Genomic DNA, 25,305 nt, shown 5'->3' with positions numbered 1-25,305 from the left:
GAGGCCTCCAACTAAGAGGAGGCAGAAGTCTCATGAGACTTGCTAAGTCCATGTGCCCTGACAGCAGCTCTTTCTATTGAAAGTTTATTCCCCACATAACATTGTAGAAAGAACTGCAAACTCCCTACTGAATTTGGTATGAGCACCATCATCTGCTATGCTCCCTTTGTTGTTTATCTTGTTTTCACAACAACAGAGTACAGTGAGGTTAGAGAATCAAAGTATCTCCCCAAGGAAAATCAATAAATTTAAAAAAGAGCCCAGTTACTTTTCCTGAGAAGTAGGCCTGGCAGTGCAGACCTTTCAGTGCAAGTGTGCCCAGTTACTGTGCTTTTTCATTGTATTGGATTGTACCCTTGGAAAGCAATTTCAGATTTCAACTGAAAATTTTCCTTCTTTTTCATTATATTTCCTAATTGTTCTTTCACTCACATAGTTTTCTTTTACATTGATGAAGGGGAAAACCAAAAAACATTTTTTTAATACAAAGGATAATATCTGTACATAATTGCATGTATGCATGTGTACACAGGCAGGGGATGCCATGTTGTATTAGCCATTTGAGATTTTTTCATTTAAATACAAAAATAAATCACTTTGTTGAAAACACAAAACTAATATTTAACTCTGACACCTTAAGATACACATTTTAAAAATGAGATACAGTGTTTGAAGCCAGGGCTTCTCATGCCCTTCAAGAAAGTGTATTTATTGCTGATTTGAAAAAGTTCATTTGAGTCTTTTAAGATTGATATATTAGATAAGAAAATAAGCAATTCTTATGCATTCTATAGATTTCTATAGATGCTTTATTTTTCTCCCCAAAGGGATGGAAATTAAGAACACTCAGACAATTACATCCATTTGTTTTCAACGGTAGAGTTCCAGCTGCTAATAAGCCATCAATAAGCTGAATGAATTGACATTTGCGTCTAAGCCTGTATTCTCTGGCTAAGCGACACTGTTGTGTACTTCCTGTGGTTTTCACTAGAAACTAAATTCAGTTCATTTTACCAGTTTTGGAGCTGGTCGAGCCCATTGTGGAGTGGACCTCCGATGCAGGCGACTTGTTGCCGCCTCTTCCAGTCTTGCAGCTCCTCCACCAGGGTGCTGTTCATTAACAAGTCCGTCTCATTCACTATTTGTGTCATCTTACTGAGGGCTTCCTGAAGACAAAAGTGACTACTGAGAAGATTCTTATGACACACAACCAAAGTTACTCATAATTTAACCTATAAAATAATTTGTCTGACCTGGGAGATAAAGCCTTGGTTAAAATTTTGACCAAATATTTTACCAAATACTACCTTCCATCTGCCATAGCACTGCCTTTTCAAATAATTAAATTATTGCAATTCAATAATGTCATGAAGAAAGAAGCATGACCATAGTTAACACTCTCATAATAGCACATAATACTCTCATACTATCATTTACTATAAGTAGGTTGAATTTGTAACTCCTGTGACAATACTGAATCCTGTAGTCATAAAAGCCATGTATCTGCTTCTTAAAAAGCCATTTATAAATTGAACTTATATTCTTATAATTATGTTTATGCATTTATTTTTAAATGTACTGACTAGAATTTAAGCCTTTCTGTGTTAGTTTTTAGTACCACTTTATCTGGGTTTGGGGAAGCATAGTGGGAAAATATAACTTTCAAAGGCCTAGGGATTAGAAGATGTGAATTTCTACCCTGGCTTTGCCACAGCTATGTGAATTTGGACAAGCCATTTATCTTTGTTGGGACTTGATCTTCTTCTCTATACAGTCAGGTGAATGGACTGAATTATTTCTAAGATTCCCCCTCTCCTTAAAATCTTATTCAAAGTAGAATAAGATGGCATGCATAAAATGTATAGCATAGATTTATTATGCATAAAAGCATTAAGTTAATCTTGGGTTAAATATTTACATATTTAAAATCTGATATATAACTGTTTAAGTTTATAATTAATTTAGGGTGAAAATAAATTTTACATGTATTTGTGCTTACACAAATTCCTGCACAAAAAGATGAAGCCAAACTTTTAGAAATAAACTATTGATTTCAGTGACTGGTTAAATTTCAATGTGTCTATTTTCAAGGAGAGGTAGAATTGAGAGATATTTCTCCTCTTTCAAAACATTTTATTGAGCCAGAAAATTTTCTTCCTCTCCTTGGGAAGAGGTTAGATTGAACATGTTCAGGTCTCAATGGACTCTCCTGAAACCTACAGAATTATTTAGCACAATGTCATTTTTCAGAATAGAAACTGGGACACTTATTTCTGTAACAAAGTTTTAGTAGTCGTCAAGTAATATTTTAATTATACATGTGCAGTAGAACCCATCCCAGCATTTTAAGTATAGCAACTAAAACAGTCATGTCTGAAATAGTGGCAAAAAAAAACTGGGTAAAATGTTCACCTTGAAATTAATGGTAGCTACAGTACATGTACCACATAAGCAGGATAAATAGACTCTAGAAGAGTTCTGCTTTGTAAACTTAGGTGAAGAAGCATGGCAAACGGTATGATACTCTTCCTAGAAACACTGCCTTTTATTCATTCAGCATAAATGGAACTGATAAAATCAAAGAGCTTAATTTCAGAGCTTAATCTAGTAGGACTAGATGTAGAAAAAGGAGAAAAATAGGCAAAAGGCCCAATTAAAGTTCTTCACTAGCCTTTCTTTTGAAGTCCAGGCTGTTCAGCATTTCCTGCAGAGTCAAAACTTCCTGATTCATTAGGGCGCTGTTCTTGTCACCCTGATCTGTGAAGGAAAAGAGATCAGACTTAGAGTCCTCTCCAAGGTGAATCTCTTTGTCCTGAAAGCCAAAGCCAGCTGTAACCTGCCATCCTAAGATCCCATGATGCAAGAGCCTAAATGGGGCCATTAGTGATGAGCTTAGAAGTAAATCCCTGGCTGCCAGGAAGGATTACATCCAAGCAGGCCAGAGATGAGCTCTCTACCTTACAGACCTTGAGAGAACACCATTCTTCACACAATGTTCCTTTTGGGGGCAGGGAGAGAGGAGAATATAAATGTTTTTATAACGGATTCTTTATTAGATCATCTCTACATTTATAATGACCTTGGTTGGTTGGGATGTGTAAGAAAGAAAAGGGGCCCTTCTTTGTGCCTATGATTAAATCATATTTGACCCCTCCTGATGCCTTTACTCAATCTCCTGGAAGAGTTGCCGTTTTATAGTACATAGTCTCATTAACTAATAAAGACTAAATCCATTGCTTTCTCTTTTTCTTTGCAAAACAGGCTAGCCTCACAGTAAAACCAGAAGAAGTGGGAAAGAGTTGCAAATTAAGAAAAATCTCTGACTGAACAAAACCCAAAATGATTTATCCTCTTAAATGACAGATGTACAATAAACATCGTATTATTTAATTTGAACTAAAACTTTATTGGTATATAGTAAGTGACTGCTTATACCAACTGCTCATCTCTATAATAAATGAAGTTTTGGAATGCTGATCTGAATTGTGTTATTGTGAAAAGAGGCCCCCAAACAATGCTGTGGCAAAGTCCTCAACAAAAGAGCACTGATTTCCAAGAAGTCATTTCTGGTTGTATTAATTCACAAATTCACGAATTCCTAGATCCCATATGTAGCAAAATCCTGCTGATATGGCATTTTATCATTTCAAAACTTCACTAGCTAATACTTTCCAGTCTTCACCAGCAAAGATATAACTTGTTTCCCATGTATCTTTCATTTCCCTTAAAACATTTCCTTTCACTTATAATCAACAAAATATTTGTTGATTAAGTAATAATCATTTTTATTCTTCACAATGCTTATGAAGCACTGTAAGATACTAAAGTAACTCTAATTGTAATATACTAAGTTCAAAATAATTTTACTGTTTTAATGTAAAACAGTATATTTTAATGTATATTCTATTTCATAAAATTCATGGTTCACATATGAAATTTAGGCTGAGGCTGCTTTCAATGAATTGTAATGCTTGATTAAATGTGCAGTTGTTCTAAACCTTTTAAGAATCATGGACCCCTTTGATAAGCTGATGAAACCTGTGCTTGTGTCATTTCTTCCAAAGGAAAAAACATTGTACATACAATTATGAACATATTCAATAACATTTCATGGGAGTCAAGACATCCTGAAGGTGCCAGAAGGACATGTCACATCTCACTTATGCCAGGAAAAATGAATATCCTCTCTTTTAAATCTTAGATGTAAAGTTAACAAAGAATTTGATCACAATCACCCATACTACTTCCTTCCAGATAAATTTTTTCTCTTTTTTTTTTTGCGGTCCGCGGGCCTCTCACCGCTGTGGCCTCTCTCGTTGCAGAGCACAGGCTCCGGACGCGCAGGCTCAGCGGCCATGGCCCACGGGCCCAGCCGCTCCGCGGCATGTGGGATCCTCCCGGACCGGGGCACGAACCTGCGTCCCCTGCATCGGCAGGTGGACCCTCAACCGCTGCGCCACCAGGGAAGCCCCCAGATAAATTTTAAGCTAACATTTCAGTAGTTAAGGATGATTCTGTAAATCATCTGTACAAAGAATTTATATCTAATGTGTTTTTCAAAATTATTTTAGAATTACAAAAAAGTTACGAAAATAGTACAGAGTTCCCATATATCCTTCATCCAGCTTCTTCTAGTGTCTTAGATAAACATAGTACAATGTTCAAAGCCAGAAGATTAACACTGGCACAATCCTATTAACTAATCTAGAACTAATGAGAATTTCTCCAATTGTCCCACTAATTGCAACACACTCTAAATGTTATTACTTGTAAATCTTAGATTTTATAAATTTTATCATTCTTTCCTTATATTTCTTTAAAAACATCAAATTGTAAACAACCTCAATATTTAACCACAATGAAATAGTCAAATAAATTTCAGTGTCCTTACATTTTGGTATTTACACAATTATTGATATTATGTTTTGAAGATTTTTTTATATGAGGAAATACATAAAATAAAACTTTAGTTTAAAATGCTATACAAAAAACTATGTACAAGATGATTTCAATTTTTTCGTAAATAAATAGGTATATATGTATTTGAACGTGCAGGAAAAAGGCTGGAAGAAAATACACTAACATTTTGACAGTGTTTATATCTAGATAGCAGAATTTTGTGTGGTTTTTAATTTTGTAATACTTTTTTCTACTTTCTAAATTTCCTACAGAGTCATATTTCTACTTTTAATTTTTTAAAATTATATTAAAAGACTCACCTAGAGATAATATTAGTAATTTCCTGATCATATTAGACAATTATTATTACTTTTCTTAGTTGTCATAATGATATTTTGATTCTATAGGAGAATGTTCTTACTTTTTGGAGATGCATCCTGAAATAGGGGTGATTTCTCATGAGCTTTATAATTTACTTTGAATCATGGGTAAAAAGATATATTTATATGGAGAGAAAAGGAGGAAGCAAAATAAATTAACTTCTCCTGCACACTCTCTTCAAAAAAAGGGATCAATTTATCAACTCTGCAGCAAAGACGAAACCCTAGTCACATTGCCTTTATGTCCCTATGTGGAATTATAGACAAAACAAAAACTTACCCATTGTCTGAATTGTTTTATACCTGTAGTCAAATTCATCTTGCAGATCTTCTAAATATTTGGTGTCTTGTTCTGTCATCTTTTTACAAAGAAAACATACTCTGTTGTTACAATTAAGCACGTCAATGCAACAACATCATCCATCATCAGTATTTCAAAATACACAGTTTGGTGCTTGCAATCCCCAGTAATATCCCAGACTAACTATACAGAATCTACATTTCTAAAGAGCTAATGCCCATGAACGTTGAATAGCACTAGAAGAACCAGACTGAGGTTGCTCTTCCATTTTCTCTTCCTGAGTGTTTGCAAATTTCAGCATCTTGCCTCTCATTTCTCAGTTAATTCCAAATGATGCAACTAATATCTTTTTTTATCGGAGAGTATGGATACTTTTTTCATTTTAGCTCCATACAACTCTGTATTAACGTACCAACTATCTTTTTGCTTAAAATCTCCATTCTCAAACGATATAGTTTATGACAATTGAGTCTAAATTTTTTTCCTCTCTACCTCTTAGAAAAAAAATATCTGTGGCTCCTCTGTGTCTCCTGTTCATTTCTGTCTTTGAGATTTTTACTTTTACTCTTCTCCAAACCTGGTGACGTTTTTCTGCTCAGATATAACGGTGTCAAGATCTGAGCTAAAGGCTTTTCATATAGTATTATCTCACGTAGTCCTCACAACAATCCTGTTACAGTGGTTATCCTCACTTTTACAGATGAAGAAGCAGAGGTTTAGAGGTGTGAAGCAGCTTACTCGCCTAAGGTCACATGGCTTCTCACTGATGATGTCTGGTGTGGAAACCCTAATTTCCGGTAAATTGAAGTTAAAAGCTTCCCACAAATAAATGTTTTCTAATATGAACATAGTGTGTGAGAGATATTTATCTTATAACAAATTACCCTATGATTTCTGTACGCACTAACTTTGGGCACACAAGAGAAAGATGCATAGTATGGTGACAACAGCTAGACTTTCCTGGTGTCTGTAAGAGATCACTCACCTGCACACTATTTTTAATGGCAGCCACTTTGTGCTCCACATTCCTCTGTCTTTCTGAAACTGAAGAACTTTGTAAGGATTTCTCCAGAGGTCCCTGGAAAAACAATGTCTTGAAATTTCGATGATGTTGATAAAACAGGTTTATGAAGAATGTAGTATATGTAATATACTTTGAACTGAGGTATGGATGAGTATGATATGAAATACTCTACAGCCATTAAAAAACATGCTGTAGAAAAATATTTAATGACATACAAGTAGTGTTAAATTGTTAAGAAATAGAGCAAATTATAAGACACCATATGTCTGTGATCTCTGTTGCTTGTATATGTATATATATTTATACTTATTTATTTATTTACAAAAATCTGGATATATGTATAGACATGTAAACTCAAGTACATGTGACCTGAAGCACACACATCCCAAAATATTATCATGTGCTATCTTTGAGCAGTAAAATTACAGATGATTTTATGGTTAAATTTTTTTCCCCTAATTTTCTATAACAGACCCATATTGCTTTTGAAATTCTATAAAATGAATACATGTAATTGTTTTTTGAATACATGTAATTTAAAAATTAGTATAGTGAAACTACATTAAGTTGGACTTAAATTCAGAATTAGGGATGTTGAATCTGTCAGGATGAGATTCATTTTTACATTGGAACAAAGGGAGTTTGCTAAAGAATATGTAAAAATGTTAGGCTGGCTAAATAGAAAGGCTAACCAGCTACTCCAAGCCCCATTTCCTTTTTTTTTCATATTAAGTATGATTTTATAACTTTATTTTTCTTTCTGTAACACATTATAAACAGCTTTCTGTGTGATTAAATATATATGAAAATCATGATTTTTAACAGTTATATTCATTATGTTTGAAGCTGTAAGGTCAGTGGAATGTTGTGAAATGTTTCTGTTGGCTGCACAGAAGGACAATATTGTTTCCTTCTTTTCAAAGAACTTTTTAACAGTAATGTGTTCATCTGAGGATCCTAAATTCCTTTTCTAAATTCTAAGAGTAGCTTTCTCTTTGATTTATTCTCATGTGTGACATTCTGCACATCCTTCCCACCACCTGAGTTCAGGTTTCCTGGTCTCCAGCCCCATCCTTCTCCTTCGCCCTTTACCAAACTTCAAAGGCAAGTCTGGAGATGTCAAGGCTCTCCCATTTTGCTCACCACCAACTACAGTAAAGTCCAAACTCTGGTGCTAACCACTTTGGGCTCCAAATGTGATCTAGCTTCATTTATGCTTTACTTTCCCTAGTGGGGGAGAAGCCTCTATGTCCCAGGCAGGTAAATGAAGAAGCAACCCTTTCTCTTCCCCCTTATTCTCCCCACTTCACCCCAAAGGAGAGGATGGTTTACAGCAGGGGTCCCCAACGCCAGGGCCACGGACCACTACCAGTCTGTGCCGTTAGGAACCGCAAGCCCCATTTCTTGGCCACTCTAATAATCTGGCATTAAGTTCCATAGATATAACGTTTACGTAGATATCTAGAGTTGAGTTAGAATGTCAGTAAACCCTTCACCTTACAGTTGGATGGGGACGTATGGTTAGAAAGGATGATGACTTGACTAAGATCTATAGCAAATCAGTGGCAGAATCTCAAGTGGAACCCAGGTCCTTGACTGTCAATCAAGTGTTTTTTCAACTACATCACATTCTTCAGATGGGTAAAGCCTTTGTAAAATTCACTCTCATTTTGGCCCCCATTATTTGTATTTGTGTGTGTGTGTGTGTGTGTGTGTGTGTGTGTGTATCTCCCTATATTTTTCTACTGGTTCAAAATTTACAAACTAGTGTTTCTTTTGTGGTAGTATGTAGCACTAGCAGATTATTTGTGGAATGATTTTGATGAGCATCTATTCGAATAAATGTTTCTAATTTGCCTGATACCTGACATATGAAGAGAACAACAACAACACACACACACAGACAAAATGACTAGAGATAAGAGGGCTACGAAAAAGGACAGCTCAGAATATATATGAGAATATCATATATTAGTAACAGCATCTCAATGTTCACCCAAAAAGCACTGAATCAAACTATATTTACTTTAGAAACTCACTAACTTTAGATTTTAAATTAAATAAAGGTGATACCATTCTTCTTTATCATCTAAAAAATAAGAGTAAGTTGTTAAAGCTTCATACTTCTCTAAAAACAACCATAACCTGACAGCAACTAAATCTGAGAATTTTTAATAGTTGAAAAAAGATACTTTTCTTGGATCTTCAAAAATAAATACACTAGTGTGATTTACTAACTTATAGAGTGTGACATGTGGAAAGTTGATTATTCACACGCTCTTTCCTTTTCAAAAGGATTAACTGAAAAAGTATTCCCAGGGACTTCATATTCCTCTACTTATCTTTGATGGGGGCTCTGAGTTCATTCAGCATAGTGGGATAAAATATAATCTAAAATATTATTGGCAAGGCAAAGCACACTGAAACAATAAACAAGCAAATATTTATGGAGTTTCTGTAAGACAAAATTCCTGCTCATGGAGTAGTTTGGACTTGTCGGGTAGGAAATTGGGAACTACTGAAGGGTTTGCACAAGATCAATCCCTGAGGATAAACATGCTGAGAGAAACAGAGCCTAAATGGTAGTTAGGAATTCAGCCCGGAGGTGGTTACTCTATTCCTCAACTGATATAGTAAGACCACGGACCAGAGTGTGAGCAGTGGAAACAGAAAAGGATGTATAGATAGGATTCCAGAAACAAACTCTGGAAAGACTTGGTAGTTATCTCAATAAGGAGGCATAGAAAAGGAACTATTCAAAGATAATCCCAAGACCTTGATTCCAAGTGACTGGAAGGATGAGGGACCATCAACATAGGTAGAAGAAGATGGCTGGAAAGAAGACTAGAATTTCTGTTTCAGAAAAATTGAGTTCCAGGTGATAACAAGATTACAATGGAAGAAAATGTTACCTGAACAGGCATGTTGGCTGCAGCCAATATTCTCCTCTCTTCCCTTAAACAATTTGAAATAACCACAGACACATGCATCGGATTTCCATGAAATTTTCCCTGAAAAAAAGTGAAAAACAACACAAAATCTTCAATGTATACATCACTATTTGCAAATCAAAAATAATCTCCAAATAAATATGTGAAATTATTTGGGATTTGTTTCAACAACCTATTCTATTATAAAGCCACAGAAACTAATATTGTGAATGTAGATGCCTATGCAGCATATTGCTCTGTCCCCAGAAGTTATTTTTAATAATTAAAAATAGTTCTTGAGCACCTCTGTAGGAAAGACCCTGAACACACACTCAGGAGGATCAGTTTACTTTGGGCTTAGGATAAGTTTTACAAGCGTTACTTCTTTGTAAATTATTATGAACTAGGGTGGTCCCAGCTGTTCATTTGTTAACTCTGTACTACATGGTGTGCCTAACGCATTTCTTTTGGTCCCTGTTTGGTGCTCTTCATGTCAATTAGCTCATAACTATATCGGTATGCTAGAGAGAAACTCTATCACACACATTTTAGCAACAATATTTTTATGACATCTAAGTATATACATTTTTTTATTACCGATGCTAATGGTTCAGATATTGTAAACTGGCAACCTGTGGGTCTAATTCAGCCATAAGGTATGTTGTGTAAATTGAAATATTGTAATCCCTTCAGGGGAACATGTACTACCCATAGTTTCCATAGTATCCAGCACTGAGTGACCTAGGCACTCATTTATTTTACCTGCCAGGCACCTATAGGTTTTCTTGGTTTGCAGGATTAATTTGAAAAACACCATCATTTTAGTCAGTAGTGTTAAACTTCTTTGTTACTAGACCCTTCCATGGCAGGATTAACAGGAAACACAATAAATGTAGACAAATGCCTTTATTTAGTTTCCCTCTGCCCTCCTGTCTGAAGGAGGTGCTACTTATCCATGAAATGGCCAAAGGGCAATAGCAGAAAAGATAAAAGTGGAAAATTAATAATCAAAAGTAGATTATACAGACTAGTAAACCAAAGGGTCTTTCTTGGAAAGAAATGAGGTTATTGGTTGTAAACATTTTTAAGGCCTTGACCATGGCCACAATTTTATTAGATGATGCATTCTAATTAGCATTTCTATTTGTAAAACCAGGGTAAACACCAAGTATCTGGTTTCCTGCTTTTCCATATTCTATAGCTTTTAAAACATTTTTCCCCTTCAAATGAGAACACTCCGAAAGAAAAAAACAAAAATGAATTGACAGAAACTCTTAAGGTAAAGAAATTAAAATTATCCTATTCATTAAGCAGGGATACCAAATTTCTGATTCCTGCATGCTGACAATTTCAGATTCTCCCTAGTTTGAATTTGTCCTTGTTTTTAAAATTTCCCATTGATTTGTTTTCCCATATACCTTCCATTTAACTCACCAAGAAAAGCTATGTTTGCTCATTTTGCCTTTATTTTTAAAATATTCCACTGATGAAAATAAAGGGTTTCTCCCAGGGCTAATTTGGAGACTGCCATTTATGTAACGTTGAAAGCTTTTCCTATCCAAGATCAGGAGTTCCTCTAAGATCCCAAGAATCACCACTATTTGTCTTTGTTTTTCTCACCGTTACAGGAGTTCTTCATTGTTGATTATCCAGATCCTATCTTTCAGCATTTCTCAGCTCCTTTGTCTATACTTTTTCATTTTTCTTTCCTGCTTGAATTTCTTCTACCTTCCCTTTCAGATTTGGTTTCCCCCTATGTCTTGTGAGGTTAAATTATTCATTTTTTCTCCTTTGTTAAGAGTAAAGAATCACTATTGTTTTTATCCAGGCTATTTTTTCACTTTCTTTTTGCATTTTTCCTAACTTAGCTCTCACTTAAATGTATGAGATGAAAACGTCTTATGGAAAATTGACCGCTATAGATTCAAAAACCAAAGTAGCACTTTTTTTAATGATCAGGCTTTTAAAATTTATTTCTTATTGAAGTATAGTTGATTTACAATGTTGTGTTAGTTTCAGGTGTACAGCAAAGTGATTCAGCCATATATGTATAATTCTTTTCCATTATAGGTTATTACAAAATATTGAATATAGTTCCCTGTACTATACAGTAGGACCTTGTTGTTTATCTATTTTATAGATAGTAGTGTGTATCTGTTAATCCCAGACTTCTAGTTTATCAACCCCTCTCCACTTTCCCTTTTGGTAACCATAAGTTTGTTTTCTATGTCTGTGAGTCTCAAATTAGCATTTAAAATTTTCGTTATCAAAGATGTAGTTATGTTCACCTTTCAGTAGTTACCATGTATATGGACCATGGACACCCCCCCCAGAAAAAAAAGCACAAACAGAAAAACAGAAATAACAAAAGAAAACCCACCCCTAAGTGTGTGTTGGTGGGAGGAAGGACGGAAGAGAAATTGCCCTTTTTCTAGTGTGAGTCTGTCTCTCTTATGTGTAGGTACTGCAAATATCTTCTACTCTGTGGCTCTCTTTTCACTATCTCTTAGTGTCAATAAATAGAAGTTTTTAATTTTAGTGAAGTCAAATTTATTAACTCTTCTGTTTATGGTTAGTGCTTTTTATGACTTAAGAAATCCTTCCCTAATCTACAGCCATGGAGGTTTATTCCTATATATATATATATATATTAAGCTGTTAGAATTTTGCCATTAATTGTAATTCACTTGGAGCTTCTTAATAATGAGAGGTCCCTTTCACTTTTTTCTTTATGAATATCAGTTCCAACAATATTTATTGAACATTCTGTTCTTTTACCACTGCTCTGCTGGGCCAACTGTCATAACTCAAGTGCCCATATATGGATGGTTTGCTTCTGACTCCATCCCATCTTATGGTTCTATCTGCTTTATCAACAGACCGTCTTAATTACTAGAGTTGTATAATACGTTTTTTGACGTCAAGTAGAATAGCTTTTCTTTGCATTTTTCACATAAATTTTGGAATCACCTTGTCAAGCTACAAACACACATACACACACACACAAGTTGAGAATTTGAATGGCACTAAATCTTTAGATACTTGGCATCTTTGTGTTCTAATCTATTTATTTAAGTCTTCTTTAATGTCTCTCTATTAAGCATTATAATTTTCCACAGAGATCTTATACATTTTTTGCTAGGTTTATTTCTATGTAGCTGGTATTTTTCATAATGGATAGTATCTTTCTTTCCTAATTGTTTTCACTGGTATGTAGAAATATATTTGGCTTTTATATATTGACTTTAAATCCAACAACTTTGCTAAACTCTTAATAATTCTAATAATGTACTTGTAATATCTATTACCAAGTCTAAAAATTCATCTGTAGATTGTTTTGGATTTTCTGCAAATACAGATCACATCTTGTATGAGTACTGATAATATTTTTTCCCCTTTTCATTTATCTAATATCAGTCAGAACTTCACCTTCATACTATGATTTATTTAGAAATGTATTGGTTAATTTCCAAAGATAGGGATTTTCTATTATCCTTTTTATTTATTGTTATAGATTTTAAAATTCTGATCAGAATAGATGTTCTGAATGACTTCAGTCACTTAAAATTTATTGAAACTTGCTTTGTGGCCCAGCATATGGACTTTTTGTAAATATTCCATGTGAGCTTGTAAAAAATGTGAATTCTGCAGTTGTTGGGTGCAAATGTCTTATACAAAAGTTTATTAACCCAACTTTGTTAATTGTTTTGTTCAAAAAATCCTTGCTGATTTTTTTGCCTCATTAATTTTATCACATATTGAGAGGCATGTTAAAATCTAGTTTGTGAATTTTTCTTCTTGTGGTTCTTTCATACACATTCAGACTTGTTATGTATTACTAGTGAGTCAAATCTTTCAATACTATGAACCGACCTTTATTGTTAAGAATGCTTTTTGCCTTGAAACAAAAATATAAACTATGACATAATACTTATTATCACTTAGAATTTTTATTTCATCCTATTGAAAGAATTCTTGATTTACTTAAACATATAGATATTTAATATCACATATTCACATACCTATATAAAAGAGTAAATATACATGAAATAAATTGGTTATGTATTCATAAAACTTCTTTGCATATTTACAATTCAACTTTTCTGAATCTCTTTTCAAATTAGATTCATTGGCGTTCATGTTTTTTCCCATAAAATAATGTCCTCTGGGCCACCAGGAAAGTCAGTGATGCAGCATCTCTTTCAATGTGCACCACTATTACCTACATTCTGTGAGTTTCGATGCTGGCACCTCCTTGATCTTACCAGAAGTTTTCAACAGAAAGTTTTCAGACAAGAACCAGGACTCACTCACATTCCTTCTGCAAATGGTCTTGAAATGATTTGATGACTGAAGCATTGAGGGTTGTAGTGGCCTAGTCATGCCATCATGATTCACAACCATTATACTTTTACATGAAATGATTAGGCAACTGTTCAGATACATGTCCATGAAGTCACTGAGAACTAGACTATATAGCAGGTTCCTAGATGTCTGTTCCAGAAGATGTCTAACCAATACTCTATCAGCTCAACTACCACCTGTACCCTTTTGGTTCACTCCTAATAACATCTTTGAAGAAGTTCTTATTCGTAGACATTGTTTACAGTTTAAATTAAATATGGTGGTACCTTCAGCAGTTGTCAGTTAGGCATAAGATTACAGTGATACACTGCTTTTCATAATCCAAACTCGTACTCTTGATCCTTTTAAAGATCCTTTTGGGGAACCCTCTTACACTTTTGGTGGGAATATAAATTGGTATAGCCACTATGGATAACAGTATGGAAGTTACGGTTAGGGTTAAAAAACCCTAAAAAACCTTAAAAAACTAAAAATAGAGCTATCATACAACCCAGCAATCTCACTCCTGGGCATACATCTCGAGAAAACCATAATTTGAAAGGGTGCATGCACCCTAATGTTCACTGCAGCGCTATTTACAATAGCCAGGACATGGAAGCAACCTAAATGTCCATCAGTACAGGAACAGATAAAGAAGATGTGGTGCATATATACAATGGAATATTACTCAGCCATAAAAAGGAATGAAACAGTGGCATTGGCAGAGATGTGGATAGACCTAGAGACTGTCATACAGAGTGAGATAAGTCAGAAAGAGAAAAATAAGTATTGTATAATATTGCTTATATGTACAATCTAGAAAAATGGTACAAATGACCTTATTTGCAAAGCAGAAATAGAGTCACAGATGTAGAGAACAAACTTATGATTACCAAGGGGGGAAGGGGAGCGTGGGATGAAGTAGAAGATTGGGATTGGCATATATACACTACTATGTATAAAATAGATAACTAATGAGAACCTATTATAGCACCGGGAACTCTACTCAATGATCTGTGGTGACCTAAATGGGAAGGAAATCTAAAGAAGAGTGGATATATGTATACGTATAACTGATTTGCTTTGCTGTACAGCAGAAACTAACACAACACTGTAAAGCAACTATATTCCAATTAAAAAAAATAATAAAATTAAAAAAAATCCTTTTGCATTGACAGTGTAATTTTGTCTTGTCAAAGAAAACCACCCCCAATTCCCAGCATTACCTATTTGATTAAACACATATTTTAATTTTTCCTCAATGGCATCATGCTGGAAGTTAAGTGCATTCTGTTCAAAATCAGCAGGAAGTTTCTGATAAATGGATATTGTACATCTTAATGATAATCCTGTGCAATGCATGATTCATTTACTCCAGCCTGCTATTGTGCTGAGATTTTATTCATCTATTGTGAGGAATTTGCTGATTTCTCTTGTCACTGTTGCTGTGTGTATGATAGGCAATCCTTTCGCATGAGTCTCAATAATAAAATATAATACAGCTTCTACTAGTGGACATCTTCCTTCCTTTCTTATATCCTGCAAAGCACTTTATTGTTGCTTTCTAAGAAAATATGGAATTTAGGACCAACCATCCAGTGACTATTAACTTGCTTAACAAATATCAAATTATGCCCTGCTGATTTGTTCCTGTCCCATTCTGCATACATGAAAACTATTTGTTTCATTCCTAAATCACAGTATTATACTGACGACACTTAAACAGCAATTAAATTCAATGTGTTGTACCAACTGTGCACATAATTCAACTGAAGTGACAACAACATGAATAGCTATGACCCAATTTTACATCACAGGAAATGGCAATGCCATTGTGATTGCTACCTGACAATAGCAATTAAGAGATGCTATCGAATATAAGATGCGTTTTGATTTCAGAGATGATAAAATGCAGAAAAAAGGTGTCTTAGAATCAACAAATGTGCTATTTTATGATTTTTTCTGCTTTATGCTAAATTCCTTGGCTTTCCTTCAAATTCTACTACCTTCCATCTAATTTCTAAATTTGACTTGTCACTAAAGAATGACTAGTTCATCTACTTTTCTCCCCCCAGGTGGTCCAAGGAGTACCAGAGTCAGAGGTAAAGGAAGTGATAAGGCTGCTCAAAATAACCTCCTCCGTTCAGGTGGCACAAAATTTGAGATTTCACAACTAGACTTTCACTCTTTTGAGTTTCTTCCCCCAGGATCCCCTTTAGAATGCAAAGATATGAGGGAGAGTTAACACTACATTTAATTAATTTCCTCTGCATTGTTAAGGATTTATCAGATGTGCTCTCTGGCTGCAGTGACCTGGCACCTGCAGGTTGAGAGTAATGGGTCCCAGGACAAATAAAAGAAGTTTCAGGAGAGCCTTGAAAGAGGAAGGCAACAGTTACCAAAGGGGAAGTAGGATTCTGAAGAAATATGTAGCCAAAAACTGTCTGAGCCTAGATTTCTCTAGAAGTTAACCCTGAGATAAAGATTCCAGTGCAAGAAATATAAATGGGAGTTCATCCCAAAACACACAGTTATGGGAGCGGGTAAGTGAGAGGAGGGAGAGAAGGCATCCAGTAAAGGGTGTGTTATCCAGCCATTGGCTAAGATTGGCTGGGAACCCTGGGAATAGGGTAGAACATGTGCCTTAGAGTTATCTACCCAAGGCCTTTGGGAACTGGAGTATTTTTACATCAGCTCTTGTTATTAGCTCTAAAGCAAAAAGACACAGATGCTGACATTTTTAAGTCCACCTGATTGAACTAAAATGATAAGGTCCAAGGGATATGGGCAGGGCAGTCTGCTATTCCAGCTCTCCTCCTAACCTCATTTTGAGAATTTTTTTTTTTTTTTGCGGTACATGGGCCTCTCACTGTTGTGGCCTCTCCCGCTGCGGAGCACAGGCTCCGGACGCGCAGGCTCAGCGGCCATGGCTCACGGGCCCAGCCGCTCCGCGGCATGTGGGATCTTCCCGGACCAGGGCACGAACCCATGTCCCCTGCACCGGCAGGCGGACTCTCAACCACTGCGCCACCAGGGAAGCCCGAGAAATTTTTGACTTCTCATTTTTTAAACTACCTACAACCATACTACACTCAAATGTTGATATTTCTTCTTTTATGGTACCTCTGAGATATGAAGCAGTTGTCTCCAATTACAGAGTAAAATGTTTCCATTCACGTTTTTATTGGCAATCTGCAATCCACTGCACACTTCTGGCTGCCAGCTCACTCTCTCCCCTTTTATCATCCCAAGTACTGCTGTTAAATCATGTTCAGCCTTGCTCCTTACCAGTGTCAAACACACTGGCCATGACAACACGCTCTCAGCTTCAGCCTCTTATTGTTTCCTTCCCTTTGTTCTGAGCACACGATTTTTCTTAATGGCTTCTTCCTAAGATTTCCTCACTAGAATCATAAGGATATGTCTACAGTGAAAAAAAACCTACTAAATTGAAGAAGAGCTAATCCAGTTGTCTTAAGACTGATTTATTTGTAGAATGGTCAGTCTAATAGATTTAAAAAGCAATTTTCTTTCATGATAATTAAAATAATAATAAGGTACCACTCCACATCTATTAGGTTAAAATTCAGAACGCTGACCTCACCAAATGCTGGTGAGGATATGGTGCAACAGGAGCTATTAAATGGTACAGCCACTTTGGAAGACAGTTTGGCATTTTCTCACAAAGCTAAAAATACTCTTATCATACAAACCAGCAAACATGCTCCTAGGTATTTACCCAAATGAATTAAAAGCTTATGTTCACATAAAAATCAGCATACAAATATTTATAGCAACCTTATTCATAATCATCAAAACTTGGAAGCAACCAAGATGTCCTTGAATGGGTGAATGGATAAGCAAACTGTGTAGATTTCTATGACGCAGTATTATTCAGTGATAAAAAAGAAATGAGCTGTCAAGCTACACAAAGACATGGAGGAAACTTGAAAACATATTGCTACGGGAATACTGTAAGGCAAAACTGTGGAGACAGTAAAAAGATCAGTGGCTGCCAGAGGTTTGAGGGGAGGGATGGAGGGCTGAGGGGAGCACAGGGGATTTTCAGGGCAGTGAAACTATTCTGTATGCTACTGTGATGGTGGATATATGACATTAGGCATTTGTTAGAACTCAAAGAACTGTGTAACACAAAGAATGAACCCTAATGTAAACTATGAACTTTAATAATAATGTATTATTGATTCATCAATTATAACAAATGTACAACACTAATAATTCAAGATGTTAATAATAGGGGAAAGTCTCTGCCAGGGGTTGGGGGGAGAGGCTAAGGGAGTATATGGGAACTCTCCGTATTTTCCACTCAATTATTCTGTAAACTGAGACAGCTCTAAAAAAAAAAAAAAAAATTAAGCCTATTCTTAAAAATTGTCATTCTGAAGTCACAGTTCTCACATATCTTTGTGCTATTCCTTTTGCCAGGAATGAACAAATTCAAATAACTAGAGTTGCCTGCCTCTCTTGTTCAGTTAGTTTTAAATTCTCTCATCACCACAAAGATTTTCTTGATAAAAGAGAAGTGAGGTATAGATTCTCCATGGATACAAATAATTAATGCCCCATTTCTATTTATGCTAATAATAATACATCCATCTTAAAACAAACTAAAAATTAACTGCAGGTATAGTTTGTCTTGGTCTATTTTTTAAATTAAAAGAAAATACTTCTTAGGGGCTTCCCTGGTGGCGCAGTGGTTGAGAGTCCGCCTGCCGATGCAGGGGACACGGGTTCGTGCCCCGGTCCGGGAAGATCCCACATGCCGCGGAGCGACTGGGCCCGTGAGCCATGGCCGCTGAGCCTGCGCGTCCGGAGCCTGTGCTCCGCAACGGGAGAGGCCACAACAGCGAGAGGCCCGCGTACCGCAAAAAAAAAAAAGGAGAGTCGGAACCTAGTTAGATCATTATGATGACTAAAATTCAATGCTTTTGGGGAACTCAGAGTCTTGTAATTGAGATAAATAAAGTGCTTAATTCAAAATGACAGGAAGAGAACAAGGTAGATACTAACAAACTCTACCTATCATTTATATGTTTGAACATAACAATAACAGAACCTGTCATTTACTGAATACCTATTATATGCTTTATATATATTTTATATATAAAAGCTGACAATAGCCTGCAAGGTACATATTAGGAAGCCCAGAGGTCATGTCATTTGTGAAAAGTCACAGAATTCAGAAGCTAAGGTGAAGGAGCTCTTCAAAAACCAGATGTATCTCATTCCACAAACTATGACCTTTCCAAATCACTACTGCTTTATAAAAAATGCATTCCTTGTTTATTTATCTGGACCCCTACAGCCACAGGTGCATTTAACTTTATTTTTCCTGGAAATTATCTTTATAGTATTTCCTATGACAAATCTGTTCAAGGATTAACCTTTCTTTATGGAACCTCAAGATAGTTGCAGTGGTTAAACCAACCAACAGAAAATTACCATGTGTTTGATTGTAAAATTATTAAATCACTTTTCCTGAGATGACTTAGGTCTTAATAACCTCTGGCAGTTATACTTGCTATTTGTAGAGGCAATCTGACATGGCCCCTGAGTGTCCCTGTGTGATCTTGCTGGTATGCCAAGAATACAAAGTCCTGACCACTCATCACTCGTCTCATTTTTCGGGGTTGTATTTGCAGCAAGCAACCTTAAGTGATGAGCTAACGTCTCCCCCCAGCTAAAGAGCAGGCTTGCTTCCCCTAGCTATAAAAGCAGTGAATTCCTCAAGCTAATTGTTCCTCTCCTGTTACACAACCCACTGAGTGTGCTGGATCTGTGTCACCCCTGTAGGACCTGGGGCACATGGGAAACCAATGCAAATGGGCATGAAGCTCTGACTACTACTTTTGCTGTGAATAATAAAGTCTTTGCCACTGATCCGGAAGTCTCATGTTTTATCTGGCACCCATGAAACAATAACAAGCTCATTTGCTAGTTTGAGAGGAAGGTAATCTTGCACACGTCTCGATACCAATTTGTATCATAAAACTTATCACATAGCATTTCCATTATTTATTTCTATGTCTTATTCCCCATCTACACTCAGCATCTTTCAAAATCAGGAACTGGTCTTCTTCAAGATGGAACTTGAAGTAGCTGTTACCTTATAGGAACCTCATAAATGCTTGTTGAATAATCAAATGAGAAGATAAATAAATTACAATAATTCCTTCCTAACTGAGAAAAAATAGAAAAAGCATATTATTCAATCACAGTGTTGGTAAAGATGCTGTCTTTAAATCCTTCTCGAGTTTTTATTAGTCACCTAACCCTAGTAGCCAGGAAGATATAAAAGAGTCTTGAGATTAGTTGGAAGAGGACAGCAAGGTATGAAATATTCCTGGAGATGGCAACTTTGCTTCTCAAAGACCTGATGGTATCCTCACCCTGGTTGACCACTGTCACTGGTAGTGAGGCTGCCTTTGGGAGATGTGAACAGCGGGGATGATGCTCTGAGTCTCCTGCTCTCTGTATGGTAAGACACATCCTTTACTGATAGTAAAAGAATCAATGTCCTTTGCTTATGTCTAGTAGGATCCTTCAGTCACCCTTTCACCCTTGCTCTCATGATAACAAGGATACATCACCATTATAATCGAAGAATATTTAGACGAGAGTATAAAGACAAGAAAATGGAATCCTAAATGTAAATATTGATAAAGAAGGTATACACACATCTCTCTTGTTGAGGATGTAAGTGTATATCTAGAAAAAACAAGAGACTAATAAAAAATTCTAGAATGAATAAACAAGATGACACTTTTTTTCTAGACTGGCAATAATCATCTCAGACTGACAATGGGGATAATGTTGCATTCAAAATAGTAAGGAAAGTATTTTTAAAACTTAGGAATAAATTTAACAAGAAAGGTACACATTTTACATCAATTAAACTAGGGTCATACTAAAGACTTTAAACAAGATCTGAGATGGCATAAATTAAAAACACAACATAGAATAAGCATAACAGAATTTTAGGATGTGGGACTTTATCCTAAAAATGTTAATTATCCCAAAATGAATACATATATTTAATGCAATTGAAGTTAGACTTCCAAGAGTTGCTTTTGGAGGACTTGGATTGAAAGAAAGAGGCAATAAAGTTCATATGAAAGAAATGTTGCACGACAGTTAAGAAAATTACAAAAGCTAATTAGTTTTTCAGTGCTTAAAATACATCAGGGAATTTTCCAAGTGTTCTATGTTTTATTTCATTTAATCTTCACAGCAACTGTTTGTGATCAGTACTATCATCTGATTTTACAGATAGGTATGCTGAGATAGAAAGATGTGAAGCAACTTGAAGCCAAGATTCAATTTGACTACAGAGTGTGTGCTTTCAACCAATTAGCCACAAGGTCATTGTCTCCAAGTTAAGGGGAGGAGGACTTGCCATACAAGATCCTGAAATATACTGCAAAGTGTAGTATATTTATTTATAAGGTATAAATATATTATATAACTTACATTATAATCAATAATTTTGACATATAACTAGACTAGCGGAGCATAACAGAGGGTGGTGGAGAATTATTACATGAGAAAATTAACATGCAAAAAGATGGCATTTCAGTTCAGTTGGGAAAAAATGATTATTTAAAGAATCTTGCTAGTATAATTGTCTATCAATCCAGAAGAAAAAGTTGGATCTCTATGGAAAGAATTCTATGTAGATGAAAGACAATTTTTAAAGAAAAGTTAGAATAAAATTCAGGAAAACATGTATAATTTAAGAGTTGGGAGACGTTTAACCAAGGCTAGATTCCTCGAAACTATACAAAAATGTGGATTTTTCACCACATTTAAAGATTTTTTTGTATGGAAAAGGTGTCATAAAGCCAAAAGACTTATGATAGATTGAGGTAAATATTAGTAACTCATATGAAAGAGTTATTTACCATAAAAAATATTTTTAAAGTAACATTTTAATATATAAAGAACCCTACGAAATTGTTGAGAGAGCTCAATAGAAGAAAGTGAATGGGGAATTGACAAAGTGCACATCCAAGTAACCAATAAATGTGAAAAAGAATGCCCAGCCTTACATGTAGTCAGAGAAAAGCAAAGTAAAAAGAGATACTATTTCCTAACAATCAGGTAGGCAAAAATGAAAAGGAATGAAAATACCTGCTATTAATGGAGTTATGGGAAAGAGGGTCTTCATACACTTTGCTGATGGAAATGTGAATTTTACAACCTATTTGGAAAGCAATCTTGACAATACCTATTAAAATTTAAAATACTTATATCAATACCTTTGACTAGTAAATACATTTCTAGGAATCTATCCCATAAAAATAAGAGCACTAGCCCATATGAACACACCCACAAGGTTGTTTGTTACAACAGTATGGTAGAGAAAACTGGAATTAAAGTGCTTTCTCCACTAATGGGAATGGCTCAATAAATTATGGTACATCCACTCCATGGACCATTTGCTACCATTAACATCCAGAGATTTCTGTGATATAAAGTTTGGAAAGCAGAGAAATTAACAAAACTTCTCATTTACAAAATTCCGTAAAAACACACACAATAGGGACTTCCTGGTGGCGCAGTGGTTAAGAATCCACCTCCGATGCAGGGGACATGGGTTCGAGCCCTGGTCTGGGAAGATCCCACATGCCGCGGAGCAACTAAGCCTGTGAGCCACAACAACTGAGCCTGCGCTCAAGAGCCCGTGAGCTACAACTACTGAGCCCACACACCACAACTACTGAAGCCTGCATGCCTAGAGCCTGTGCTCCGTGACAAGCCACCGCAATGAGAAGCCTGCACACCGCAACGAACAGTAGCCCCCTCTCCCCACAACTAGAGAAAGCCCGCGCACAGCAACAAAGACTCAACGCAGCCAAAAATAACATAAATAAAAAACAAACACACACAATATGCATAGGGATAAATTATACATGTTCCCATTTTATTTATAAATCAGATCTAGGTATGGAAGAGTGCCCATTGATTGTTAACACTGATGCCTTTGGGGGTGACGGTGTGGATGGAGGTAAGGGAAAAAGAAAGGAAAAAAAGTTTGTAATAAAAAAGCAGCATGTTTTATGTCTAATTTATGGTAAATTATATGTGAGTGTGCAGTAAAAACATGAAAAGATAGAGACAAAAATGATAATGGTGGTTATTTTATTTTGGTGGAATTTTAGGGGATTTTTAGTTTCTTCTTAGACTTTTCACTATTGTTTGAATTTTTACAAAGATTTGTGTTATTTAAGCAATTGGGGGAAAACTAGAAAGCTATTTTCATCCTATCAAAAAAGACCATAGTACATATATTAGAACATATTAGTCTCTTCCAATTGTATCATTGACTCTCTTTGATCTTGAAATTTTAACAGTTTCTGACATTTTTTAATTATAAAATGTGTTTATTGAAATTATTTTCCTATGTATTGAATGCTTTAAGAGCTGCAAATGAAAAGATTTGATAATAAAGCAGTTTTATTTTTAATTCAAATAAAAAGACCATAGTAAAAACTTTTTTGATTAATTTACATATTGTGCAAAAATTAGAACTCCTAAATCTAGAAGTGGAAAAATCATTCCAACCGGAAGAAATAAAACCATTCTCTGAAGATCATCGACATTTACGAAGCAATTCTCAAAGTGTTCCTGTACATTTTCCATTGAACAGAAATCTGAAATCTATTTGAATTGTAGTGGAGGTATTAATACCATTCAGCTACTGAGAGAAATGGAAACTGAAGGGTTGCTAATAGCTCATGAAAATGGAAAGTGAGTGCCCAAATGACCTATTACTCAACTGTGACCATGGGGCTAGGTCTCAGAGCTAGTTCTAAAACTGGGAATCCTAATGTTGGTTTACAGATACCCAGCGTGACACTTCAAAGTGATCTTCAGGCTTAAAATGCAAGTCACACTAACATGTTTATATTTAAAGGGACATTTTCTCTCAAGGCCACGCTAGAAAAGACGCTAACCATGTGAAATTCATCCCTCAGGTGCCTGAGCCTTTTAAGATGACCAGCTCTGGCGTTCAGGGCTATTTGTACTGTCAGCTTCAATCAAAATGTATTCGTCTCCTTCCCACACTTCTTGCTCATATAGAGCCTATAATCAAATGTAGTTGCCTCTTTCTCCTATCATCTTGGATGAAAAATCCTATTAAGCTGTAAGGGTTTATACAATATACATGGGTTTATATATATTTTATTACCTGAGGGCCTGGACCACTTGCCATGCTGAGCCAGGCCTTTGTGGAGACAGGGTTTACACAGAAGTCACCGGAAAGTCCTCAGGATTTGAGGTTAGAGTCAGGGTTTTACCCCAGCCCTGCCATTAACTATGACATTAAAAAGAAAAAGCCACTTTACGTCTCTGAGCTTTGATTTCCTCCCCTATAAAATCTGTACCCTGCCTTTCTCTCTTAAGTTGTGAGAATCAAGTGGGATGTTCGTAAGATCAGAGTCAATCATTAAGCAAAGGTCAATTATGTTTTGCTTAGATTGCAGAAGCAAAAATATCCTCTGAAGAGAAATTTTTAAATGCAAAAATCACTAATAAAAGACACCCATAATCACAAGATCTGGAGATAACTGATGTTAACATTTAATGTGCCCATTTAGTTTATTTTCTCCATGTGCAAATGTACACATATTTACAGACATTAAAAAAAATAAAATTTAGAGCACACTTTATATATTATTATATATCTGCTTTTCCATTTAATTGATAATTAAATCACAATGTTATTAAAACATCTACAATATCATTTTTAATAGCTGTTGAATGGTTAATTTAGCCTTACTCTGATTTACTGAATAAATTCTCCACTGTTGGCATTTAGATTATTTATAAATTTTCACCATTAAAATGCTGTGATATTATATATTCTTGATTAAACCAACCTCATTAAATTACAGTATTTAGATCTTGTTCATTTATGGTTTTGCCTACTTGATATGTCAGAAACTAAGAAAAGTTTATTAAAGTGTCCCACTACTACTTGCTTTCTCTTTCTTTTTTATTTTATTTTTCTAAATCTATTTATTTATTTTTAGCTGCATTGGGTCTTTGCTGCTGTGTGCGGGCTTTCTCTAGTTGTGGGGAGAGGGGGCTACTCTTCGTGGTGGTGCACGGGCTTCTCATCACAGTGGCTTCTCTTGTTGCAGAGCACAGGCTCTAGGGCGCGCAGGCTTCAGTAGTTGTAGCTCACGGGCTCTAGAGCGCAGGCTCAGTAGTTGTGGTACACTGGCTTAGTTGTTCCACGGCATGTGGGATCTTCCCAGACCAGGGCTCGAACCCGTGTTCCCTGCATTGGCAGGAAGATTCTTAACCACTGTGCACCAGGGAAGCCCTCTCATTTCTTCTTGTACTTATAATTTTTACTTTATATTTTGATTCAATATGTTTGGTGCATATTGATCTGTG

At 35.7% G+C, this 25,305-nt stretch overlaps 1 protein-coding gene across 1 annotated transcript in view; it reads right to left on the bottom strand.

The window, feature by feature from the left end:
* The window catches only part of STAT4 (signal transducer and activator of transcription 4), a 92,027-nt gene that overhangs the window by 29,167 nt on the left and 37,555 nt on the right, over positions 1-25,305 (bottom strand). Inside the window, exons 4-8 of the mRNA XM_030847722.2 lie at positions 9,517-9,615; positions 6,566-6,658; positions 5,560-5,638; positions 2,672-2,757; positions 1,015-1,166 (exon numbers count right to left, since the gene is read on the bottom strand). Of these exons, the coding sequence (XP_030703582.1) occupies positions 1,015-1,166; positions 2,672-2,757; positions 5,560-5,638; positions 6,566-6,658; positions 9,517-9,615 (509 nt within the window). The remainder of the gene's footprint in view (positions 1-1,014; positions 1,167-2,671; positions 2,758-5,559; positions 5,639-6,565; positions 6,659-9,516; positions 9,616-25,305) is intronic.

The sequence above is a fragment of the Globicephala melas genome, chromosome 7, assembly GCF_963455315.2.
Source record: "Globicephala melas chromosome 7, mGloMel1.2, whole genome shotgun sequence".
NCBI lineage: Eukaryota > Metazoa > Chordata > Mammalia > Artiodactyla > Delphinidae > Globicephala > Globicephala melas.
Note: the sequence above shows the minus strand (reverse complement) of the source record. Positions and strands in the feature narration are given on the sequence as shown.